The sequence below is a fragment of the Strix uralensis genome, chromosome 16, assembly GCF_047716275.1.
Source record: "Strix uralensis isolate ZFMK-TIS-50842 chromosome 16, bStrUra1, whole genome shotgun sequence".
In the NCBI taxonomy this organism is placed as follows: Eukaryota; Metazoa; Chordata; class Aves; order Strigiformes; family Strigidae; genus Strix; species Strix uralensis.
In genome coordinates this window covers 4,477,811-4,503,051 of record NC_133987.1, presented here as the reverse complement: position 1 = coordinate 4,503,051, position 25,241 = coordinate 4,477,811, and the positions used below count along the sequence as shown (strand labels likewise).

Below are 25,241 nucleotides of genomic sequence, written 5' to 3'. Positions count from 1 at the left end.
GTGAGCCAAGGGGTCAGCAGCTTGTCCACAGTCCTACAAAGCTACAAAAATGCCTTGGCCAGGAACTATAAAGCAGCCAGGCTCAGGACCTGGGGACAATCCCTGAGAGGCAGCATCAGACCGCTGTGGCAAGCTGCTTCCATCTTGCTTATTCCTCCGCACACAAACCAGGGAGATAAGTGATCGTCTGTGCAGGGTGTGAGCATCTCACGGCTAACGTGGAGGCAGTACGTGGAGTGTCGCAGCCTGTGCAGGGGCACAAGTCAAGCCCAGCGTGTTAGCAAGCCCTCGCGTGTGTAACACTTCCACGTGCTAGTGACACTGCTGGCAAAGAATTGCTGTAGAAGCAAATACAACCAAGTCCACTTACTGTTTCCCTTCTAGGTTTCCTGCTGGGCAGGGAGACAGTGCTCACTTTAAGGGGTTTAAAGGGACACTGTCAAGAGAAAACCATGTTTTAAAGAAGTTGTTTCTTGAGGTTAGTGACACGAAGAGACACACAGCATCTCCTCACCTCGCTCCTGGTGACAGCACCTCCTTCCTCTACACACCACACTCTGCTTCACAACAACCCTCAGGGTTTCTCCCCTGCCCTATTTCTTAGCCCCAGTTGAAGGCAGCAGGTCTACAATGCTGCAGAGGACAGATGGATAAAACCAGGCTTTTGCTGTGGCAGTATCTTTCCGTTCCCATGGAAGTCTGTAAGATGATCTAGATGCAGATCTCCCTCTCTTCACTCTGATCTCTCCCCCTCTTCACTCTGTGTCTCGCCAGAGCCAGCTGTGGAAGAGCACTGCTCAGGCAATGAGCTGCTACCCTCATCACACCAGGGATGAGCCACCAGCACCACACTTCCCATCCTACGCTCCCTCAGCTGCCTGCTGAGACCCCAATCACTCAGGGAGGCTGGCACAAAGAGGCCTTTCCGCTGTCATGCTGGGAACCCCTATGCCAAGGGCACTTCATCAGAGTGCTGCCACACAGATGTGCGTGCAAGTCAAACCGTCACCTCTCCCATTTTCCCAACTCCCACCTTGTCATGCCCAGAGTCTGCCACTTTTCTGCTGGGACAGGCCCTGAGAAACCTTCTCAGACTAAGGTTTCTGTGGATTTGTTTCCTCCAAAAGACAGGAAAGCACTTGGCTAAAACCAGTTGTATTACTAATCCACAAGAGGAGAGATCCTGGTTGTTTAGCAGGGTTGACAAGGAGGCTGCACTGCTCAGGAAGTCCTTGCTCCATAGGCCTGAGCATACCTCCTGAGGTCAGAGGGACACCAGCCATCAGGTTGAGCAACTCGTGCAAGCACAAGCTGCCTGCTCAGGCTGAGACCAGCACCCAGGCTTTGCACATGGGGTTATGAGGTACTTACAGAGTGCTCATCATGGTCAACGCTCTGTGCCAAGACAGGGCTGAACGACACTGGCGACAGAGCCCCTGGCTTCTTCCTCACAGCCCGGATCTGCAGCAGGGCGCGGAAGGCTAGGAGAGAACAGTAGGCAGGTGACAACACGGCTAAACCGGACCAGGCCATGCCAGAACTCCTCGGCTTGCTGCAGACACACCATCAGCATGGGGCAGCAACCCGTGTGCATGGGGAGCAGGGCCATGGAGCACACCAAAGCCAAGTCCTGTGCTCTGGCTTCTAGTCAACTGATCTAGACAGGGAAGAGATCTGCTGGCCAGAAAACTCTGGGTACACACAGTCCTTGGGGAGAATAGGCACTGCCTGCCCCAGTACAGTCGGGTACAGAGGCACTTCAGGCCCAATAGCATACAACACAGTAAGAAAATCATGAGCTCAGCCTTGGGCAGTGCACTGCAAGCTACAGGATGGGGGAGGTGGAGGGGGGAGGCTCACGTAAAACTGCTTTAGGTTCATTCAGACCCCACAAGTCTCAGCTCCGGGGTCCAGCTGGTGCTGGAAGCATCGTGCCTGCCATCGGCTGCTCACCCACCAGCCAGCACTGTGGTGGTGAGAGGCTCTGCAGTAGCTGTGAACCCAGCCTGAGGGTTAGAGGCGATGCCCCTGTCTCCAGCACAGCTATCCCTTGGTCCTCCCACCACAACAGCTTTGATCTCCACTCCCTGCCCGCAGCCCCGTTTTCTATCTGCAGATCTTTAATATCGTTAGTTCCTCTGTGCCAAGGGCGCATATGAATGAGCCAGACATCTGTTCTGATGCAGCTGTGAGAACTTGCTCATACATAAGGAAAAGCCCAGGCATTTCCCTCGTTCTTGCAGCACCCAGCAACCTTGCAAGATCAGCCTAGAGCCAGAGGACAGAGGTGCAAATCTATCCTTGCTGCTTCTGCACTCCCCAGAACCAGATTCCCAGGAAGTCTGACACGGGGGCACTTTCCAAACAAATACAACCTACTCCACTGCAGCATGCAGATGAGATAATGCTGTTCCTGTGTTTTAAGTTGTGCTACTTATAGTCAAAGCTGTCTGGCACTTCCTCTGATAAGATCTTCCTTTTGGTTACTGCATCTTTGCCAAATTTGAACTGTTTATAGACTTAATTTCTCAGGCCAAACATCTGTCTTGGGCTGGTTTTTCTTTTCCTGAGAAGTATCAATTAGAAACAATCAAATACCACAGAGACCAAGCACAGGATAAAACACATGATCTGTCTACTACACCAAAACCACAGGCATTTTCTCAAGAGACTCCTATGCCTCTGTGCTTTTGAGAAAAGACGTGGAATTCAGCAAGCGCAGCCCGAGTGTCAGAACGGATATTTCATTTTTTACCTCTTCTGGGAGCTGAGCAATGCAAGGGTTAAGCAAATCCTCCTAACTCTCCTGGCAAAGCAAAGGACTGTAAATTGACTGTTATCTCATCTCTGCCTCCCTGGTAAAGTCAGAGTAAGGTTGTCAGAGGGGAAGAAAAAAAAAAAATCATGCAAAGTACTTGGACATCCATCTGGCAGGGCTGGCTGCTGTCTCGGCCAGATACTCTCAGGATAAAGCTTCTACATCCCCTCCTTTGGGGGATATTCCATCATCTTCACCAAAACACAAGAACTGCCTACATGGCATGGCTCAGAGCTCCTGCACCTTCAGATCCATGCCAGGGAGAGGGCAAGTGGCCAGGGAGGCACTGAACAAAGGGCCATTCTCCCATGCGCTCTCCTCCTTCCCTGTTCAAGGACAGCTATTTTAGGTGCCAGGAATCACCAGATGCCAGTGAGAACAGCAGCATGTTTGATGCTGAGCCTTGGGGTGGGTATACAAAATACATGCTCCTTCTCACAGCCTGTACTGACTTAACAGGAGCCTAGGAAGGAGAAAGATGCCCTTGTTTCCTGGGCACATACTCACGCAGTCTGCAGATGGGGCAGTTGTTGGCCTGGTAGCGCAGGGTGTCGGCGCAGGAATTGCACAGACAGAGGTGTCTGCAGGGCAGGATGAGGGTGTCACGGAGGTCAGACAGGCAAACTACACACTCGTTGCTGTTGTCGCTGTTCTCATCATCTGAAGGCTGCAATGAGAGGCAAGACGTTGGCATGTGAATGGTAAGGGCCACGCTGAACTGCCAAGGGACTCCAGAGCCTGGGGAAATTTCCCACCCAAAAGTCTGTGAGATTGCTGGCATCTTCTTTCCGCAGCTCTCAGCAAGGGTTTCTCAAGAAGAGCAAGCTCCAGCCCACACAGCCCTGCTACAGACACTCCCTCCTCTCGGGGCTCTGCTCTGAGCTCACTAAAGGCCAGAGACCTGTGAATTCACAGCACAGCTGTCCTTCCCCAGAGCTAGGCTGTGTGCAGCAGGGAGCCCCCCTTGGCTGAGGGGGACCAAGAACAAGCTCCTGCCTGCCAGCCCGGTGGCTCCCAGCATCAGCAGGGAAGCGGGCTCTCTGGCAATCCAGCCTTTCTGCCCCTTGTCTACGAGAGAGCAGCTCCACAAGGAGCTCCCTGCTGACTGTGGCAGGCAGCAGGTCTGGCTGCTCCTGGGCTGGACAGAAGGAGGCACTCCAGCCATGTCTAGCCCAGTTTCCACAGGTCCTCTGAATAAGTGATGCAGTGAGTGGTTCTCCTGCCACAGCATCTTCACCAGTGTCCTGTGCTGGCACAAGCTTTGATGCAGCAGCAGGAGAACCAGCCTGGGATGCTCACCTGCTCACAGCCACCCTGGTAAAAAGGTCAGTGTGAACCCACCCAACTTCAGCGTGCATCACACTAGTCTTTCAGTCACTCAGAGCCCCAGAGCCTTGGATTACAGCCACCAAGCAAGCTATTGCTGGGAGGGGAAACCCACCCTCCAACCACAAGAGCTCTCTTCACTGATACCCGAGAACCCCACAGTCTCGCCCCCAGTGCCACAGAAGTTATTCCAGAGCCCACCAAACTGATGAACCCACATGGCCCACCCTCCACCTTCATCTGGTCCCACTTCATGGTGCCCCTTTGGTCACCAGGGCTAACACGTGCTAGATGACGGGCAGCCTTGGTGTAAACTGCAACACACAGCACCCGCTGCTGCCACATCCACACCCAGCCTGCTGACTATGCCAGCAAAAGGCTGGAAGCCTGTCTGCCTCGTCACATGCACTCCTCATCTATTTTGGGAGGTAGGGAGGGCAGGCTTTTTGCTTTCCCATTCACACGGTTTGCTAAGTACACTAGGAAGAACAAAAATGGCCCCAGGCCACTTGTCTGATGGGTCACAAATGTGTGATTGCTGGATCAAGAGAATCATCACAAGACCCTGGAGGACCCAAACAGAAGCCTTCAATCCTCTTAAACAGATCCTGTGCAAGAAAAGTCTTTGAAAAGACTTCTCCCTCCCGCCTCTTCAGGTGCTACCTGTTGGTACAGACAGATAGAGATCACAGGATGCTTTGGGCAGGACACTGCATTGTTTACAGAGGAAATCCTGCTTGTCTTGCTCTGTGGCTACTCCTCTGCAAATCACGCACAACACAACCAGAGAGGTCTGGTCCCGAGGCCAGCACTTGGTACACTCTGCAGCCCAGGTGGCAGCAAAGGGCAGCTCTACATAAGGCTAAAGCAAGCATGAAGCAGTCACGTAATCTGCATGGCTGTGCAGAAAGCTGGAATCCAGCAGAAGCTCCTGCCTAAAGACAGGCAACGTTTCTGGTTACAGCATTTGCTTATACATCCGTTAGTGATGCTGTGCTCCCTCTTGCTGGGGAACACAGGCTGCCCTCTGGACACTGGCAAGCCCTAGAGAGCTCAGCTCCCTGCAACGCTGCAGGAACATGCAGTCCCCCCCAAACAGGAGAACATGAAGGAGCCACAGGAGCAAAGCACAGCCACCACCTTGACTGCAGAGAGGCAGCAACACTGGCCCACAGCTGTCTCTACAAGCCCTAAAAATCAGTGCTCTGAAACACCCACGGGGCACTGATGCCCTTTCTCTCCCAGCAATCCCAGCCCCAGGGAACATCCTCAAGACTCTCACGCTATCTCAGCACAACTCCACTGACTGTCTGGGCCTTACAGCAGTGAGGACCTGTTACTCCTGGGCTTCTTTGGTGTCTGCAGGAATGACACAGACTTGACAGTCATTCTGGGAAGCACCTCCACGTGGCCCTGCCAAGCCCCATAGTTAAGCTCAAAAGCAGAAGGTAAAGGCTGGAAACCCACAGCTCAGGGAGCAGAAGCCTCCTCAGCACCTTTACCTTGGTCTCTTGGTTGTTTTTGTTTTCAATGCCATAGATCTCCTGAAGCAGATAGCTCACCCGGTCAACCTAGGGAAGAAGACAACAGTTGAAGCACCAGCTGCTCTGTCATTGCTGTTTCATGATCACCTCCCCTCCCATCCTGTGTTATAATGTCCATGTTACACCCACAACAGCCAGCTCCCCCATAGCTACATGAAAAAGTTAACAGAAATAAACATTGCAAAGGACAGCTGGGAGAATGAGTCTCTCCTTGCTCAAAAAGTGGTGCCCAGCCTGTCTGGTCTGAGCAAGGAGTCCAACCAGCCACTTTTGTCACTATCAAAATCACCTAAAAAATAAGTACTCTGCTTGTCTCAGAAATCAAGAGGGAACATGTACTCACATAGCTCAAATAGGCCAGAGGCAATCAGCCTTCCACAGTCCTTTCCTTCTGTGAAGTACTGCTTAACTCTAACCAAGATGAGCTTCCACCCATCTTTGTAACCTCAGCAGAGGTTGTCACTGGCACATCAATGGCTGCACTTCACTTCCCTGTTCATCACCTGGGAGCATAAGGTCAAGCTATCGAAGACAGACAAACCATCTTCCTTAGCATGAGAAGCACTTGAGGGACAACCCTACATTAGTGCGGTGTCATTTATTACCATTCCCAGGCCCTTGGTGGCATCTCTAAATGTAGGTGTGTGGTGGCAGAAAGTGCTCTAGACACTCACAGCCTCAAGCCTGGGACATACTCCTCCAAGCCACGACTCTATGCAAAAGCTGGCAGCTGCCTGAGAACTCCCCTGAGCAGGTGAATTAAAGCACTGAGGCAAGAAGGGCTGACGGTTCAAGCCCCAGCAAGGCAAGCCCCCTCTGCACTGTGGGGTGTTCTTCTCTGTTCCCTGGCTTAGCCAGCAAGTACAGCATGAGACTCTTAGAGCTGTGAGGAACAGCCTCTACAAGGATGCACAAAGATACCAGCCCCCTAAGATTTGGTGCTCCATAGCAGCTTCCTCAGAGCAGGGCGTGTTCCTCTGCATAAAACCCTGCAACAGGTAAAAAGGCAAAGGGGTTGCAAGGTATCAAAGTGACACATCTCGCAAACAGGGAAAGGAAACGCTTTCCTGCCACCTCCAGGAACTGTCCAGTTGACACCATACAGTGAAGCCAAGCCACTGGGAACCCAGTGCTTCAAGAGCTCATCAATTCCAGGGCTTCTGGCATTTCCATGTGTAATTGGCCTCTCTCCTCTCCTTTTGTTAAGCCAGGTGTTCAGAAGAGCAATGGCTTTGCCATGGGATTTCAGTGCTGCAGAAGACGTCACATGTCAAGATACAGGCAGGAGCTAGCTATATCCAGCCCATTTCCCAGTTCAGAAATGCTCTGAGCTGGGACGCAGCAGCTTTAACAAACTAATTCCAGAACCTCCCCGTTTAACTCAGCGTGCAGCTTACAGACAATCTGTTCTAGGCCTGCATTTCATGGCAATGAGGTCAGCTGTTGGACTGCTGAGCAAAATCCTCTGCAGCGGCTCACAACTCACCCAGGAAGTTTGGGAACAATTACGTGGGAGATGTCCTCTTGTAACTTGACATTTCAAAGAGAGTCTTGTTACAGCATCCTGACTCCTCGGAGGATCATGATGAGCAACAGTGAGCACAGAAGTGGACAGCTCAAAGCAAAGAAGAGGTCAGGAAGGAAGAGACCAAAGCCTCTACAGGAGCCTGCGTTCATTTTAATTGCTTGCCTCTAAAAATCCCAAGAAGCTCATGTCCCAGTAGGAAAAGGGTGCAAATGGCTCTTAATAGAAAGATCTCTAGATTTTAAAAGAGTAGGAGTAAATAAGGAGTAGGTGATTGTACATAATGCAGTCCTTCACCTTCACGCTTCTCCAACCCATCCCGCACCACATCACCCTTCCAAAGGCTTCTGTGGCTATATACAGCCTCAGCTGATGCACACAGGAGCCAGCGGCCAAGTCCAGGTCATGTTTTTCTGCTGATCCATCTGTTTGTATTCATCCATGCTGAATTTCTTTAAACAGGTTGGTACACACATTATACCTGATCTCAGCTGAGAGAACAAAGCAGTTCAGCTCATTAGCTGCTGCTGCCTGCTCCCAAAGAGCTTTAGAGATCAATGCACACAAAAGGTACCCAGCAATCCTGGCAGTGGCAAGGAGGGGAAGGCAAAAGAAAAGCAGCAATGGGGAAGAATGTACAATGTTAGACAGATGGCTTACTCCAGACATATACTCTATACCTCTGTACTCTTATGAGTGCAGATGCTATCTCAGTTTCAGTGGTACTGTGTGTTCTTCTAGCAAGAGCTTCCTTCTATTTTAAAAGCCATAGGAGAGAACATATAAGCATTACATTTTACAAACTGCCAACAAAAAAAAGTACCCACAACCAAACAGTGAGTGGGAAGGTTACACGCTCTGTCAGTAAAGACAGACAAGCACACACTGTTTCACTGCAGGACTCGGCTACCCATACTGTGGTAGGGTGGGAACGTCCCCAGAGAGCACTTCCAGCAAAACAGCCCTCCATTTGGGGAGTCCAGAGTGCTAAATGGAGAATGGTACACACACTCTGTTAGTGTGTACAGTAACTCAACACCGACTCAGAGAGCTCACAGTTTTTTTTTTTAAAAAAAAAAAAACAAAACACAAAAAAAGCGACTTAAAGAAAATCCCCCAAAAAACCCACAAGCAAGATAAACGAGCAGCTTTTCATCAGCTCACAAATGCTTTTCTCTGATCAGAAGAATATGTGAGAAAGAGGTGCTGCTGGCATCACACCGCTCTGGCAGCCTCTTCCAGCACAGCACACAAGCTCTCCCTTCAGAGGCATGGCTCTCCTAGATGTTCCCACTACAAACCTGCCTTCGCACACTCGATAGACTCCCTTCTGAAACAGTCTCTGTCTGTCTGTATTAAAAATACCTGTGGGACCCAGATCGATCAGCTAGCCAGGAGATCATGCTGCCACACGGCCAAGCTAAGCACCAAGGAAGGGAGGGGAGCGCAGGTCAGTCTGGGACACGCAGAGCTCAGAACAGACGTCAGGCTGGAGTGCCAAGTAACTCACCACTAGCACCGGGATAAAGCTCTGGCAGCAAGGGCTAATATTTCTGTCCCTAGGCATGAGCAAGTCTGCAGGACAGGCCGTGAGCCTCTGCACAGCACTGGCGAGGCAGACAGTGAATTACCGAACGCAATTTTGATACATGATTAACTGGCTCTTTTATGACCTGAGGACTGGAAGGAACATCTTCAAGCAAGAAGTGTCTAATCAAGGCACTTAATGACCTTCTTGGTAGTAAAAGGCTTTTTAATTCAGATCAGAAAACCCTTGCCATCAATCGCAGCCAGCTGAAGTCAAACACATTTAAAGCACAAACACAGCACCCATCTAAAAGCAGAGGGATCGACCACCAAAATCGCATCTCTTTCTCCAAGACATTTCAAGCCGACGCTTGCAGCAGGATCGCTGCCAGATTTCCTTTCAGAAGCTGGAATTCGTGGCAATCTTAGCAGTTTGCAGTTGTTTATGTATTTGTCTCTATGCAAAACTGGATGCAATTTCAATCTTGATAAGGCACTACACAGCTTCTGGGCATCACACCACACCTGGATGGGCTAAAAAAGGGCTACAGATCCCTGATGTTTTCCTGTTTGCCAGTCTCCCTTCTTCCCCTCCTCTCAGAATGTGTGCTGTCTGGTACAAAGCAAGACCATGTCTGTGACTGCTGAAGTACCAGGATACTCGTAGGGGACAGGCAAGAGGAACCTTAAAAGGTGTCAATCCCTCGAGCTGTTCCAAAGATACCTTGGGCACAACAAGGAAGCTCGTGCAGGGAGAAGATGATCCCCTGATATCTTAACACACACAGATGTGGAAAGCTAACAGTTTTCAGCCTCCAGGTAGGACACTGGGAGACTGCGAAGACATCCTTCCACACCACAAAACACAGAACCTAAGGAGATCAGGCAGTGTCAATGAACAGATGTGCTTCACACTGCTTAACACATACAGCACTTAAGCTCATTTATGCAAACCTAATTTACTTACACCTATACAGACATGGAAGTGTCAGTAGTGTGTTTTGCCAGTTTTGTATTCAAGTGCCAAATGCCAGCAAGGTAGGAACGTTTATGAAAGACTGGATCTATACATAGTGCCTGCCTCCCAGAGGAGCACAAAGAGACCTGCACCAACACTCTGCCAGTCCCACGCTGCCATATTTGTGCCCCCAACACACATCAGCAACCAACCCAATGTTAAGGGTTGCCAGCACCTCACTGCCTTTGCTTGTGATATCTGAGCTAACAAGGTGAGATCTCAGGCTCTCGGTGAACTAACACGGAAGCTTCCCACTGGGTACAGTCGGGCACCTGTGAGACACCAGCAAATGTCTTTAATCAAGCAATAGACAGGAAACAGGTACTTACGATCTGCTTCTGTTTTAATGGCTTCACAGAAAAACTGCCATCAACGTGCTAGCAGGAAAAAAAAGGGAATGCATTAAATAGCTGAAGTGTACAATTACGAGTAAAACAGTCATGATCAAGAGTTGGTGTCTGCTATGTATAACCGGGACAGCATGAATGGCAATTAATCTCAGCAGAGTTAGTGAAACAGGGTATCGGAGTGCTCCTTGTCTGCTCCAGTGCAGAGCTAGACAGACTTGGCTCAAGTTAAACCTGGCTGAAGTGGGTCAGAGCACACACACTGGATGCTTTCAGGTTGCAAGCAGTCCAACTGGGTGCAAACACTTCTTCAGCCGCTCCAGCAAGACTCGGCAGGGGATATTTGTTAACACCCTAAATAACATCCAGTTACAGAGTCACTCTTGAGGCCAGAGCCCTGAGAGAGCAGGGGGCTGGCATCAGGCTGAGAACAAGGCCTGTCTACTGGATGGAGTCAGAAACAAGTCACACGTGCTCCACATTGCCATCTTCAGAGCTGCAGTGACCACCTCAAGCCTTTCACTTGCTCAGTGGCAGCAGGCAGGGCTGGAACAATTCTGTATGTACCTGGTGTCAGAACTAGTGATAGGAATAGCGTGCTATTTCTATTTTCTCCATCATTCACAGGGGTCAACTAAACTGAAACCAAGTCTCCTGCCACAGCCTAGAGAGCCGGAAAGGAGACTCAGGGGAGACTCCAGCAGGCCCTGTTGCTGTGAACAGCTGCAGATGTGCATCTGTTTGCTGAAGGAATTTCAGAAGGAAGGCACAACAACACTGCACCAAAAGACAAAGCAGTCCTGTTTCTCAGGAAAACATTAAGTGCCAAGTTTCTGCCTTTGGAAGAGCTGCAAGGCCAGACTACGCAGAGCATCAAGGTTACTATCTGACTCAAAGATACATATAAATAGCAAGTTACCAAGGCCTGCTGGTCTGTCTGTCCTCTGAGCATGCTCTGGTGACCAGCAGCAGTGCTTATTAGCAAGGACCACCTCTGGATTTATGGACCTACACTTCAAAAGCTGCATTTATTCTAAGGACAGGGAATATATTTTAATCAAACAGGGAGGAGAAAGAACTCAACAAGCACTTTGCCCTGTAAAGATTTTCATCTTGTTTTAAGCATTCAGTGAAAGATGAGAAGAAGTGGCCCCACCAGACAGCATCTCCCTCTCACAGCACACAGACTGAAAAAAGAAGGGAAGCTCTTTCAATCCTTGAGCTCAGACCTGGACATGGGACATAATCCAGCATTGATGGAATGGCCTGACCAGCTTTAGCTGGTTCCCAGTTTTGCTGCAGACCTTGTTCAGACCTCCCTGAACATTATGGGAGCTTTTGCCATCACCTTTGTGCATCCAGACAGCTCAGAGGTTCTGCATAGTAGGTGGAATTTACCTATAATCCTTGAAATCCTGCTTCCAAAGCTGGAGCAGTTCAAGCCACTTTCCAATCTCATGTGACAGAAATGTCCAAAGCTTCACTTCTGCCCTCACGCTAATACATTCCCAATATATGTGTATTTTCCTAGTTTCTATAAGGTGCTATTATCAAGCACTGCCCACAGGGTGCTAGAACGGGAAGCTGGGACAAATCCAGGTCCAAGTGAAAGCTCTACTCCCTGACCACAGAGGCTGGGCTTACTGCAACAGCACTATGTTTGGATACTTGGAAAACAGCAAGTAGACACACTCATTTGTAAGTAAAAATCATACTTGCATCATCAGATCCAAAGTCTAATCTGAACCTAGCTACAACCAAAAAGCTATAAAGGCAATAGCCAGGGGAGCACAGGTGAATCTCACAGATGAGGAAGGCAAACGTGTAGAATACTTCAAAATCAGGCTGTAACATGCAGGAAGCTGGTGGTCTCATTTATTTTTCTCTCCTCAGAAATGGCTGAACAATCATTTTGCAAGGCTAGGGGGTCTCCACCTACAGTACTTTCCCACCAAGATGACAGATGGGCTCCAAACACCACAGCCTTCCCCAAGGACCCACTGCCCACACTGTCCTCTCCCAGGTGCTGCTGAACAATGACTGAGGGATTCCAGTGTGGTTTGTTTTTTCCAGATGAGCTGGAGAAGGAAACTAGAAGAATAACATCCCTGCCCTAGTCCCAAGGGTGCTGCAGCTGCTCACCTCATTTCTGACAGATCTCTAATTTCCAGGAGTAAAACTACCTTACGGAGACAGTGCTCAGAGCAGCCTTTCTAACACAGGAAAACTTTTTTCCTTCACATACTAAGTCCAACAAAAAACAACCTAGAACACTTAGGGCATCTTCCAGCCACAGGGTTTCCTTAGGATTGACTGTGCTTCCTCCCATGCCCTCTGACTCAGCTTGTTACCATCCACATTATCCACCTAGGAGGGACAGAATAAGACCTGGCACTTGCTCAGGGATACAGCAGGAACTAAGCAGATTGAGAAACAGAAGTCAGCCACATGCCAGCCTGGAAGTGGGGAATTTCTAACAGCACAGCATTGATGCCACTCCCCTCTACGTGCCCAGCTCTGCTCCAGCATCTCTTGCCTCATCTTAGCATGTCACTACAAGTATCACTTGTCCAGAATATGTGTCTGCTGTATTACCACAACCAGACACAACATGGTGCAGTTATGGATCCTGCAACTGTTTTCAGGGTCATGGGAAGAGATTTTGTTATCAAGGCTTGTGCATACAGCTTGGCTTCGCCTTACCATGTAGGCAGCAGTCAGCTACATCAAACATGAAAAGTAGTGGAGCTCAAAGTCTTTATGCAGGATGTATCCTAATTCTTTAAAAGGGCTTGGTCCTACGCGTAAACTAAGGCCAAACAATGGTGCAACAGGGTCTGGACACAGCAGATCCGGTTCTGCAAAGAGATCACGAGGCCCTGGAAAACTGCATCGTAGCAGCCGTGGTCAACACCTTCCACCCTCAAACATCACAGCCGCCGAGGCATGCCCTCTCCCCACATACAGGAAACACCAGCTACAATTAGCTGTGTGACCAGCTCAGGTACAAATGATAATTACAGGCTGTACAGGAGCCGCTGCAAGCAATTATTTCTACTACAATAGCACTCAGGAACCCCAGTCATGGGCCAGGACTCCATTGTGCTAAGTGTTATATAAATACAAACTAATGACCCCCTGGAAATGTTTACATATACAAGGACAGGGACATAGGGAAAAAAGAACTAATTTACCTTTTCAAATGCAGCCAGAAGGACATGGGCATGACCTGTCACCTCAACCACCACTGCAAAAAGAGAAAGCAGTCCTGGTTAAACCTCAAAACCAGCACAAGCATAAAACTACCCTGTGCTGAATTTTAGTCCATTCACAATTTCTAAACTGTCATCTATTCTATTTTTATCTCCTCTTCCAATTTAAAACTTTTATTTTCTTGTTGTCAGGTTGGTTCATCTCATACTCCTTCAGAGCAAGAACAAAACCCTGCTGGGCTCTGTGGTGGGCCCTCCACAGACATGCCTTGGTTATCTTGAGTGCTCCGTTTTCAGAGGTTGGAAAGGGAAAGGAAACCAAAGCGCTCAGTGGGATTTTGCTCTCCCCTCAAATTCCTGTTTTTAATTACCTGAATTTATCACAGAGATTAATAAATCCATCTGGTTTAACAGCAATTTGCAGCACTTCCAGCCCTGGTACTTATAACTTCATTTCACTCTAATCCGACGTGCTTATAAAACATTTATTTCTTATACTAATTTTGGACACTGAAACATCTCTGTCGAGTTCTCTGAATTTTTCCCCAAAGACAAATATCTTCTTTCTTAATCCAATAGCATTCAGAAGGGTCTGTCAGACGTTTCTGTACTGCATTCATGGCTTCCTCAGCAAATACAGAATAGAGGAAGCTGAGGACAATCCCAGTCTCTATGGCTCAAGACTCTAAGGTTCTGTTCAGCTCCAACTGGTTGGACTCTTTTGCTTAATTATGTTCAGACTCATCATATGGAAATGGGAGACAGAGGCTGCAGAGGAGTCACCAAAGGAAGGGAAGGCACGTAACCACCTTGCCCTGTCTGGACTGATGAGTACCTGGGCTGTGCTCAGCACATGCAAAGAGCTGGCAGACACTATTATCAGCTCTGTGACAGAAAGTTAGCAGCTGAAGGAAGCAACTCCTGTGTTGTCTAAAAGGGAGAGGAGCTCAACAGCTTCCTTTGGGCCCCCAGAACAGCAGAGACAACAAGAGGAGCCATTCACTGGACTACAGAACAAAGATCATGTTTGGAAACAGCCGTGTGTGGGAGAAGAGTCCATGCCTGCAGATTTGCTGGGTAACTGAGACTGGTCGTAGCAATTCGGGTGCAATCAGGAACACAACGGCATGCAGAAAAGAGGGCTCAACCTGGGAATTCATCTGCCTGCTCCCCCCACTGCCAGCCAAGAGCAAGGCTGTTGTAGCTCACTCAGTAAATGAAATGCAGGTCCCTCCCCACAGTTTGAATAGCCAGCTAAGAGATAACAGGCTTCGCTTGCCTTTATATCCTCTGTGGCATTCAAGCAGTGTGTGTGGCTGGAGCTGTGCAACCCGTTCTGTGCGGCACCTTCCCTTCCCAAAGGGTTTCTGTACCTTTCCCTGAGAGCAATCCCGCTGGCAGGAATGGGAGAGGGCTAACACTACAAGCTCACATTCTTCAAGGCACGCAAACATCTCCTGGCAGAATTCAGTCCAAACCAACATCTTGATGACTGCTAATTTAACTTGCCATTCAATTTTACTTAACACAAGCCGTTACAGGTCAGCTGTAATTTTCCAGGTGCCCCAAACACACAAGGCCAGCTCCTTTCAGTCCCATCAGTTAAAAAAGAACCAAAATACAGAACAATTTCCTCAAATCTTGCTCAAGCGTCACATATTTTTGTGCTGATATTCTTTCCAGGAGAGGATTTAAAAGCAATTGCCTTTCCAGGTTATTAAAATAGATGACAGCACACTATTGGCTAAGACTGGGCACGGTATGTGCATAAATGTATGCTTCCCATGCTGCCTCCTGGTTCTATTTTTGGTCTTTCTAGGCATGCCCAACATTAGAAAGTACAAATACCTTGCCAAAAGCTCCATAAACAGAGGAAGGTGTTTTATATTTATGGTCAAGAAATATACATATATGTCAATGTTACGAACAGTGCCTGAAATCACTAGAAATAGATGCACTTTAGAATTAATTTCCTTCACGTTGCGCTGTGCTTTGTTAGTCACACTTTAAATTGGTTCATCCAGTTCTATTTCACTCTGCTTGGAGGACTGTAAAATAACTTAATGAGTTTCTGGGCACTTTCACATCTACAACATAAGAAACTGAGCAAGTGACTCCACTAAACAATCAAGAATGTGTTTTTTTTCTTTCTAATTATTCTTAAATTTTGTACAAAACATTACAAAATGCAGAAGTGATATGTTGGTCCTGCTGACCACAACAGCCCCCAGATTGTAGAGAAAATATGACTTCCTTCTGCCCTTTTCATTGCTGACACTCAGAATGAGTGCAAACACACAGAGCCCAAAAGCACACACCCCCGAAGGAAAATACTGTGCAAGGTGAGTAACAATCTAAACATTTACTGGACTTCCCTCTCCAAAATGGCACCACGCTTTAAAAATAACCAACAATATTATTTCTCATCAAAGGTTATGCTCTTTCACTGTAACCATTCAGTACCCTTCAGAAAAAGCAGGAGAATTTTAAACCGCTGAACGAAGCTGTATTTGGTTGAACAGTGGCCTGAGCATTTAAAAGCCATTTGTTTTTCTCTGACCATTCCAAGGGGAAGGCCCACCCTACAGATAGCTATAGCTTTTATGAAGACAACTTACCCCTCAAAGAGGGGGAAAAGACCAACTCCCTCCTTGCCATACAAACTGCAGATGCAAAACCTAAAGAGAAAGGAAGTAATTTGCTCCAATTTGTGCCTGGCAGATCTCCCAAACACTATTCTGACACTAAATACCTGGCCATTTTTCCTGTAAAAAATGGAGGCTATTTTTAAAAGCATGTTTTTATGTAAGAACCTGTGGTTAGCCAGGCCCTTTTAATACAAGGAAGTTAAGGTGAACTCCTGAAATATTTTTATTCTGGAAAGGCTCACCCAGCCTTTGCTACAAGTAAAATGTTTTCAGCATTGCAGAAGGAAGCCTGCCCTGAAGGAGTCCCCAAACCTCAAAGAGAGCTAGAAGACAACCAAGGGAGCACACCACCACACTTACCATCCCCTTCATCCACCACTGCTCGGATGACCACAGGAAAAACACCACGATCCAAGTCAAAGTTCAGCTGCGGGAAGGAAATGAGATGAGGTTAGGCAATTCACACCAGGCTTCCCTGAAGACAACACTCGAGATAGCATTAACATCAGAGGAGTGAAGGCCCCTTCTGACAGGTCCCCAGTCCCTGGTCTCAAAGGGATGCGACAGAGCAGCAGGATTTAAAATCCAGGCACCAACTTTCAAAGGGAGTCAAGCAGAATAACTACAACATACATACATTGAAATGGCACTAAACACCAGTTGTGGCTAGCAAAGCAAAGGACCTCCACTTGAATTTTTCACTAGTTCATACATCCCAAAAGTCTCCTGAGTGATTTGTAGTAGGACAAGTTTCTCAAAATATATTTAGTGCCATAGTTTTGCTTGCATATGGTAGGATATACTGGTTATAGCACAGCAAGTACACATTATACTCCCTACACCACAAAAGAAACCCTGACTCTTGTACGAAGTTCTTAAAGACATAGAGAAAAATCTGTAAAACTTCAAGATCACACAATGCTTTAAGGAAACACCAGACTGATTTCCATCTCTTGGCATGTTATGAAATTCAGATCCTTGACCTTCTAATTGGCGAGAGTGAAAATTTAAGATCTCACTTGAGCGCAATGAAAACAAACTCAATTTCTTCCTTTGCCCTGCACTTCATCAAAGCACTTCAAATGCTCCATGTCATCTTACAAACATAAGAAAAATGCAACCTTACAAACACTGTCCTATGCCAAGAACGGAAGTGGCTCAGAGACTGGATTTCTGGTGTTTTTTGTTAATTACTGACTGGTTTTTTGTCTCATCTCTTGCCAAGAGAGAAAAAGATGTCATTTCACCATGGTGCTCCAGGTAGTCTGTTTTCAGTTTTCCAGTGGAAACTGAGACCCAATTCAAAGCACCACAGCACTGTTCAAGGTAAGTGCTTCGGGGCCTCCCTCACTTTTCCACAGCCCCAACATCACTTGCAGCGTGATTTTCTCCAGCTGGTCCCTCAAAAGATAAACTATCAAGACAGCCATTGGCATTGGCACAAATGGCAACCCAAAACACACAGATTGGAGGGAAGGTGACTCTCACCGTGAGCCTTAACATAGTTGAAAATGGTTCTGCCTCAAATGAATTACAACCTAAATGTTCATCCTGAAATGAATGATACCAGTACTCTGGGAGACAATATACCCAGTCAGCCATCAGCCAAGTGTGCCGTAGCCCATCAGCCACATGGCTGTGCCTCTGCCAAGAGCTGCAGGCATGTCCTTCAGACTGCAACAGCTCACCAACCTTCCATGGGAGGTGCAGGGGGAAGAGGGAATTGCAAGTCTGCTGCTCTTCTGTCCAGAGCTGCGGGCTCCTTGTGTAGGCTGCATGCCTTTGGGGCCACTCAGCTGCTGCAGTGCCTTCCAGAAGCAACGCTTACTGCGTAACAAAACTTTGCACTCACACACACATCTGATCAAATGTGCATGCTTGATTCCAAACAAAAAGCGTTTGCTGGAAGACCTTATGATTTGACCTAGCTAGTCTTCAAACCTGAGGGATATTGATTTTCATCCTCCATATGATGGGTTTACATTTTATTCCTCTTTTAAACTAGCAGAATCTCTTCTCTTTCCAAAACAGCAAACAGAGAGAACACAAAAATCTCGTTTAACCTCTCAGTATTTGTTACAGAAGAGACTCATTGAGCCACTATTTTCCAGATTGCATTTTTGAACCATTATGGCATGGCACAGAGGGAAAATTCATTGAGGACAATTGATTAAAATTGCTGAAAGAAGCTTATGGTTTTGCTTTGCTTCCTGCTCTGATTTATTACTGTACGACAACAGTTACTGTTTGTCCATTTGAAGGGAAAGTCACATCATAGAATTGTGGTTGCTTTACGATACAAACTTTTGCCTTCCCAAACAAAAGGCTTCTTTAAGGGTCCGTGTCACATTCATTTTCAGGGACCTGAAAACAACGGTCTCAACACAAGTCATACACTATAACTTGCAAGCAAACCAGTATATTATGAAGACAAAGTAAACTTTTATAAAGCTTTCCACATAACAAACCAACATAACATTATTTTCCCTTCTGTTGGCCAGCCAAGAACTACATCATATGCGAGTATTACACTGAGCAAAAATATGAAGTAAATCTGGGGTTTTTGGACAACACCAATAACAAAGCTGGAAAGCAATCTGAAGCATGCAATTGTACACAGCTGAGTAGTAACACTTTGCCAGCTGTCTCAGATAAAAGTGCTGCATTTCAGTGGCCAGTTAAGAAGATTTAATATGCACTTTACTGGACTTGAGAGGACAAGGACTGATATGTACACAGAGCTGAAATGGGAGAAGAAACTCTTCCAAATCACAGTGCTTGTTCCACATTTTCTCTACAACCAGAGCTCCCAGTAACACCAATGAGAAAAGGAGACAGAGGACACAGCAGAATCGAGCAAAGGGAGGTAGGAGCTTACTTCTCTGCAGCATCTCTCCCTTTAAGCTGTCAAAGGGACATGAATTTAGTACTCAAGTTAAAACCTTGCTGGCAGGAATAAAAGTGAAAATTAAGCTGCTTCTTTAAGATGAAAGGGATCTGAGCTCCTACTTTCCAGCTCTCTCAGACGACAGAAGGGATTGAAAAGCAGCTCTTCCAGGCTTTTGTAGGCTGAACTTGTGAAATCATACATTGGCAGAGAAGCCAAGACATCAGGAGACCAGACTCTGCAGGCTCTTGGTAACCGCCACGGCATTTGTTAAGGCACGGGACTGATTATAGTTGCAACTGTAACTTCAAGACAATAGCTATTCAATCTTTAAAAAATACATGAAAGATTACTTTTGTTTGTTTGTTTCTTTTTTCTTTTCTTTCTTTATATAGGTAGAGGTACCTTTTTTTCTTTCTCAATAGGCAGAATTATCTACCAGGGTTCACATACACAATACTCTTACACAGGCTTGGGTCAGGAAATGAACACTATCAGTGTTGACCTAGGAGAGGGGTCCACAGGAACAAATATATTAGCAGTAGTTATAGACTGCTCTGCATCAGAAATCTCTTACAGCAATTCTGCACAGAGCAGGGGAAAGACCAAGGCCTCCCTGCCCTGCATCATGTGCAAGGGAAGCCCTTGGGCCAAAGCTCAGAGGCTCAAGAAGCAGAGAGTTATTGCCTGGGTTGGAATTTTGCAAAGATACCAAAATTAATAGGACTCCACAGATCTTGCTATGTAGTAAAAGCCACGGAGCTTAATTAAAACCAAGCCCTCGTCTGTTTGCAGTTATGGGTTAAACTAAGAGGAGGAAGGCATTCCCTTATTCAGCATTAATTCCCCCTGTGAACTGCCCCAGAAGGGAGAGTATCCCCCCACAACACTGTACTGCTACACATAATAATGCAGGATGTGGCCCTTAAACAGAACAGGAATCTTCTAGACCAGTGGTCTCCAAACTGTTTTGACTATTCATCCCATCAGTAAAAAATTTTGAGCACGTACTCCCAATATATGTTTATCTATTATTTATGAGATATATACATGTACTACTGAAGTTCTTCCCACACCCCAATAAATTGTCTTGCACACACCCCACTTTGGAGACCACTGTTCTAGAGGACCAGCCAAAAAAACCTCCAAAAACAACCAACACCAAAACAGAGAGATCAAGACAGACATTTGTTCCCACGAGCTCTTTGGCTGGCAGGGAGAGGAAGGCTGAGGAGTGGCGGGTTCCTCCAGGAAGAGCTCCAATTCCAATCTCTGCAGTCTCCCTCCTACAGCAGACGTTGGGATGCCAGCTGATCAGTGATATCACAAGTCACTTCTTTGGGTTTCCTTCCCTGTTTGCCTGACCCACCTGCCAAGTTCCCATACAGTGTTCATACCTGCTGCTCCCAGAGCCCCATTCATCTCATACCCACAAAACACACCATGGCAGCTGGGAGAGGGTGTCTTCCAGCCATAACTTCATGGCACCAAAAGGAGCTTCTGGGACAACATGGTTGTGGAAAGAAGGGGACACTGAGAAGAGACTTACCTCATCATCCTTCCAGTCTGAGAAATCAATCTTGAAAGAAGGCAGGGAGAATTGCTGGCTTACCCCTCTCTTGTAATGAACTGTCTCCGACTGCAGAGAGGGATTCTTTGTGCTGTATCTGAAGAAAGGGGGGAAAAAGAAAACTTGCTTTAACAAATGATTGCTCTCTGCTAGGCTCTCATTCATTCACGCTTGTCCACCTTTCAGGAATCACAAGTGGCAGCTCTAAGAGGCAGAGCTGGCAGGGGCTGGCAGCCATTCAGTGGGGACACAAAAAGGGAAGGGAACGGTCAAAGCAAGAAGGTGAGCACAGGGAAGGGAAAGCAGCACAGACAGGCAAGGTCTGATTGGATCCATACTGACCTGCCTGGAAACACTGGGTGTCAGAGGAGTACGGTGGGGTGCGGCAGCCTGGCAAAGGCTAGCTTACTAAATCCGGGGCCTAGGCAATGCTGGCTTTCAGCCCAGCACACAGTCTTATTTTCTGCAGGAAACCCAGGAAGAACGAGCAACAATCTAACAGTGGTAACACACAACCCAACACAGCACTGAAAGCTCTCACGTGCCTCTGTGGGACAGCTCTGCCATGAGAAATGCTGCTTGGCTCGCCACCATCCTGGTAAGCAAGAGCCATTCCAATTCACTCCTCTGCTCCCCATGTGCTTCCCCAGAGGTGCTGCACTGCTACCAACACCACCAGAGAGACACCAAACAGTCTTCCACAGCGGCCACCTAGAGAAGAGTCACGATGTTTCCACTGTCTCGAGGCCCAGCACTGAAACGCCAGCACTGCCAGGCTGGGATGAACATCCCTGGAATGGGACCACAACTACCATCCACCATCTTCTGCACCAGTGCTGTCTGTCCCAAGACAGACGTTTCACTGCCCACTGACCATCACTACAGACAGTGTGATTCACAGTGGGCTTCAGTGGCAAAACAAGAGCAAGAAGTTTTCACCCCTTTCTGGAGGGTGATTTCTGAGCTGGATGCGCACAGCCTCTCACTATGTCAATTCTGGCACAGGAGAGGACGCATCAATCTGCAAAGAAGGGTGGGAACATCTGAAGCTATTTTTATCACCAAAGCCTTTGTTGTTGAGCTAACAACCATGTGTTCAGAGCATGTTGACAAACCAGAGTGAAAGTGAGAGATCCCTTGCCCAAGAGCTTACGCTGCAGAAACAACAACCTGCCCCGGCACAGTGACGAGACAGGTCTAGCTCCAGCTCTGCAAGAAAGACTTTAGCCAGTCACAGCAATGTGATGTTATCTCTTCTGCACATCACTTCTAACCATCACTTCCTAAGCAGAGATTCACTCAGTGAGACTGCGAAAGCACTGGCCTCCAGCCACTGCACACTGAACAGCTACAAGCTTGAAGCCTTGTTGACTGCTCAAACTTGATTACCACTGTTCTTGATCGACCAGGCAGCCCGGGGACAAGCTCCAGGGACAGGTGTCACATTAGCACCAGGAACTCTAGGCTGAGTTCTTCCTTAATTCAATTTGGGGTATCACACAGGATCCCCTGACAACCAGCTCCTCAGATTTTGCTGATTCCATTTCTCAAAGAATAACACGGGCAGTACTACCGCCAGCCCTGCGAAGGAGACAACACCAGAGGAGATCAAGGCATTTGATGCGACTGATTCAGTACAGAGTCCTGTCAAGCAGAGCAGTTAATAGCGTGCAGAGAGGCAAAGAAAATAGAATCCTTGTTTGAAAAACAGGATTCTGTACTTTTGAGGACATTCAGCTGTTCTGAAACACAGGCACAGCTTACAAATCACTAGGTACGTAAGCAAAGGTTGGAAAGCTCCAAGTTCCTTCAGCCTAGCTACACTTTGTGGAGGAGCGCAGCACCCCAGAAGAGTATGGAAATACAAAACTTTTCTACATCCGATGTAATGCCTTCTAGTTTCTGTAAGCAAGGAGCAAGAGGGCTGGGCAGCTCACTTCCAGAGGGGGTAAAGCAAAAACCGTGGGAAAAGCCCACAGGGCAGAGTCAACCAAGAACTGCAGAACTGAACATCACACCAGAGATGTGAAGACTGGGCTGGAGGATAGCAGAGGTGATTAGAGAGGACATGCCTGAACCTTAAAACTCAGCTTTAAGCAATGCTGTGGAAACTTTACACTCAAGAGCTATAGCTCTGGCAGCTACCTGCTGCCAGAGTGCAAGAGTCTACAGAGACAGCAGGTTGCCCTCCAGGCTCAGGCCAGCCAGCACTGTAACACAGAGCCTTAAAGCATGATGCGTTTTGCAGCTGAAGGTATAAGAACCTGGATACAAGAAGCTGATGAATATTTAATTCCTCTCAAACCCAAGGAGGAAAAACCAGGCTCCCCACTGACACGAACCACTGCCTTTCTCTGGAAAGCTAGTGTAGTTCCTGCACCCTCTGAGGATCCAGAAGGCTTATCAAGTGTCACACAAGATCCACGATAAATTCTGGAAGGCCATGACATAGGCCAGGTTCACCACGTGCACTCCACTACTCCTGCCAAGGCAGGTGCATTGTGCTATTTATGACAATACCTTACCCTCAAAGACCATTCTGTACTGAGCTGAAATTGTGCTGCTTTACTAGGTCTCACTCCATCCTTCGCATTTAAACCATGGTGTAGGAGATCAGAATGACAGGTCTTTTATGTGTGAATTACAGAGCAAGCAATTGAGTGAAGTTTTATTTACTGAGTTGTCAAGCACAATGAATAGAGCAAGCCTGTATCTAGCTCCTTTTGTGGCACTCTCAAAGCTTCCCAGCTCGGCAGAAAGGCACAATTCTCCTTCTACAGCTGGGAAAGCAGGGGATGGAAGAGTGACTTATCTAAGGTGACAGCAAGTCAGGACCCTACTAGAAATAAAGTGCGGAGGAGAAAGTGGAGGTCAGAGACTGCCTGGATGACAAGCACCACAGCAGCACTGGGAAAGGGGTGTAAACATGCTGATAATGAGCGCCAGGAAGGCCGGACAACCTGCACTTGCAGCCCAAACCAGTCTACAACGGCAAAACAAGTAACACTGTTCCAAAGAGGATAGGGTAGAACAATACTTGCATAGACTTGCTGCTCTCGCCACCCCTGAGAAAAGAAATAAACCAGGTACATAGATTTTCTGAGCTGAAGATTATAACAAAAATATCAAGGAGGCTTCCCCAAGTGAGCTTTATGTCTTGGACTGTGTGGCTCCCTAGCTCCCATTGCCAAAACACGTGTCAGCCTTGGATCTGAACACCCAGACAACACTGGAGACCTCCAGTCAGCAGCCAGTGCCGAGGCTGCTGAGCACCAGTGGGCCAAGAGCCTGGTGAAATCCCTGGGAGTGCTGGTGATCCCAGATTGTCACAGGATCGATCATCTTGCTAAGGTGATGCACAGCATCCACCACACAAGTACCCACTCCTCATGCTGCACAGGAGGACAACTTGGTAAGCTGTTACGAAGCAAGTATCCTGCGCATTAGTGTCTAAGTGGTCTCTACCCATCCCCAGCCCTTTCGGTTGGCATCTGCTGTATTCCTAAGTCTTCTACTCCTTGTCTATGCTGCTGTGGGCCTACAGCAAACAATAGTGGAAAAATTCTGTAGAGCTGTGGAGATATGTTACAGAAAAAGAGCATGTATTAAGAATAAAGGATAGCAGAGAAGCAATGCGCTGCCTCTCCCTGCATGAAGGCTGAAATCTGAATGTTTGGGCTGCTATTTCTCAGACTGCACTGGGCCAAGTCTCCATCCAGATGGGAGGTCTAACAAAACCACCTTGCAATCAAGAGCAGCTCAGGACAATGGAGAAGTGGGGTCTGTTCTATTAGGATTGGACCAAACAAGTCCTCAGTCACATTTTTTAAACCTGCTTGTTTGCTCAGGTACCCCTGACAGCATGAGAATCACCAGCTGACTGCAGCTGCAAGCCCTCATCTTGTCCTCAGGATTCATGCAGCCCACTTCCTCCTGTAAGCTCTTTGACACACCTTTACCCCCACAAAACAAAGCTTACACTTTGCACTGACTCCTTCCTCCCCCACATCAAACCCTTCCACCCCCAAAACCAGCTGTGTATTGGAGAACCAGCAGATGAGAAGCCCTGTGGCTACATCACAGTGATTTTTGAGACAACAAGAAACAAACTAAAATTATTCCCCAGTGTCACTCCTCCACCATCAGCTGAGAAGCACTCACTGCCTGAACAGAGAAACTCAGCCTGTGGCTCAAGCAGGCTTCTCCCTGTACACAGTCCAGACTTGCTACCAGGCACCTGTACACCTTAAGTAGCTCCCAAGCCATCAGTGGCCTGCTAGTGTTCAGGAACCTCTGGCTAAGCAGAGTTAAACTTCTGTTGCTACATGCTCACTGGAGACGCAACACGAATGTGTTTCCCCCTCTCGCTCATCCCTGTTCAGTGCCTGGGGAAGTTCTCAGCAGGGCTCCAGTCCCAACTCATGCAGACTTCTTCACTGCTGCGTTCCTCATACTCAGCTCTGCTGAGGCACTGGGGCTGCCTTGGACAGACAAAAGATGGTTCCTGTTACCACAAGCATACTGGGACCCCTGACTGAGAAGCACCAAGTGAGGATCCTACCCAGTTTGCCTCAGAGTTACACAGAGCACTGTCCAGACCCCATTCCTCAAAGAAAAGCAGGATGCACGTAGCAATGTGGCCCCAAGGTACTGTTTTTGACTAGTAACAGCTGAGAGACAGTTTGTGCTTTGAAGAGCCTGTGGACAAAACAAGAGTCCTCCTTCTTTAGTAACAGCTATGCACGTTGCATGGCAATTTGCAGTGAACTGAGGACAAGGCAGAGTTACTGAAGGCAGAGTCACACGAGAGCTTTAAAGG

At 47.7% G+C, this 25,241-nt stretch overlaps 1 protein-coding gene across 4 annotated transcripts in view; it reads right to left on the bottom strand.

Annotated features, from left to right (window-relative positions):
• Positions 1-25,241, bottom strand: part of MGRN1 (mahogunin ring finger 1) — a 56,274-nt gene that overhangs the window by 6,646 nt on the left and 24,387 nt on the right. For 2 of the 4 annotated variants that reach the window (XM_074885504.1, XM_074885502.1), the window contains exons 5-12: positions 20,402-20,519; positions 16,326-16,392; positions 13,300-13,352; positions 10,088-10,135; positions 5,647-5,715; positions 3,326-3,485; positions 1,372-1,481; positions 371-436 (exon numbers count right to left, since the gene is read on the bottom strand). In XM_074885504.1, the coding sequence (XP_074741605.1) occupies positions 371-436; positions 1,372-1,481; positions 3,326-3,485; positions 5,647-5,715; positions 10,088-10,135; positions 13,300-13,352; positions 16,326-16,392; positions 20,402-20,519 (691 nt within the window). The remainder of the gene's footprint in view (positions 1-370; positions 437-1,371; positions 1,482-3,325; positions 3,486-5,646; positions 5,716-10,087; positions 10,136-13,299; positions 13,353-16,325; positions 16,393-20,401; positions 20,520-25,241) is intronic. The other 2 variants (XM_074885505.1, XM_074885503.1) reach the window with 1 other exon arrangement.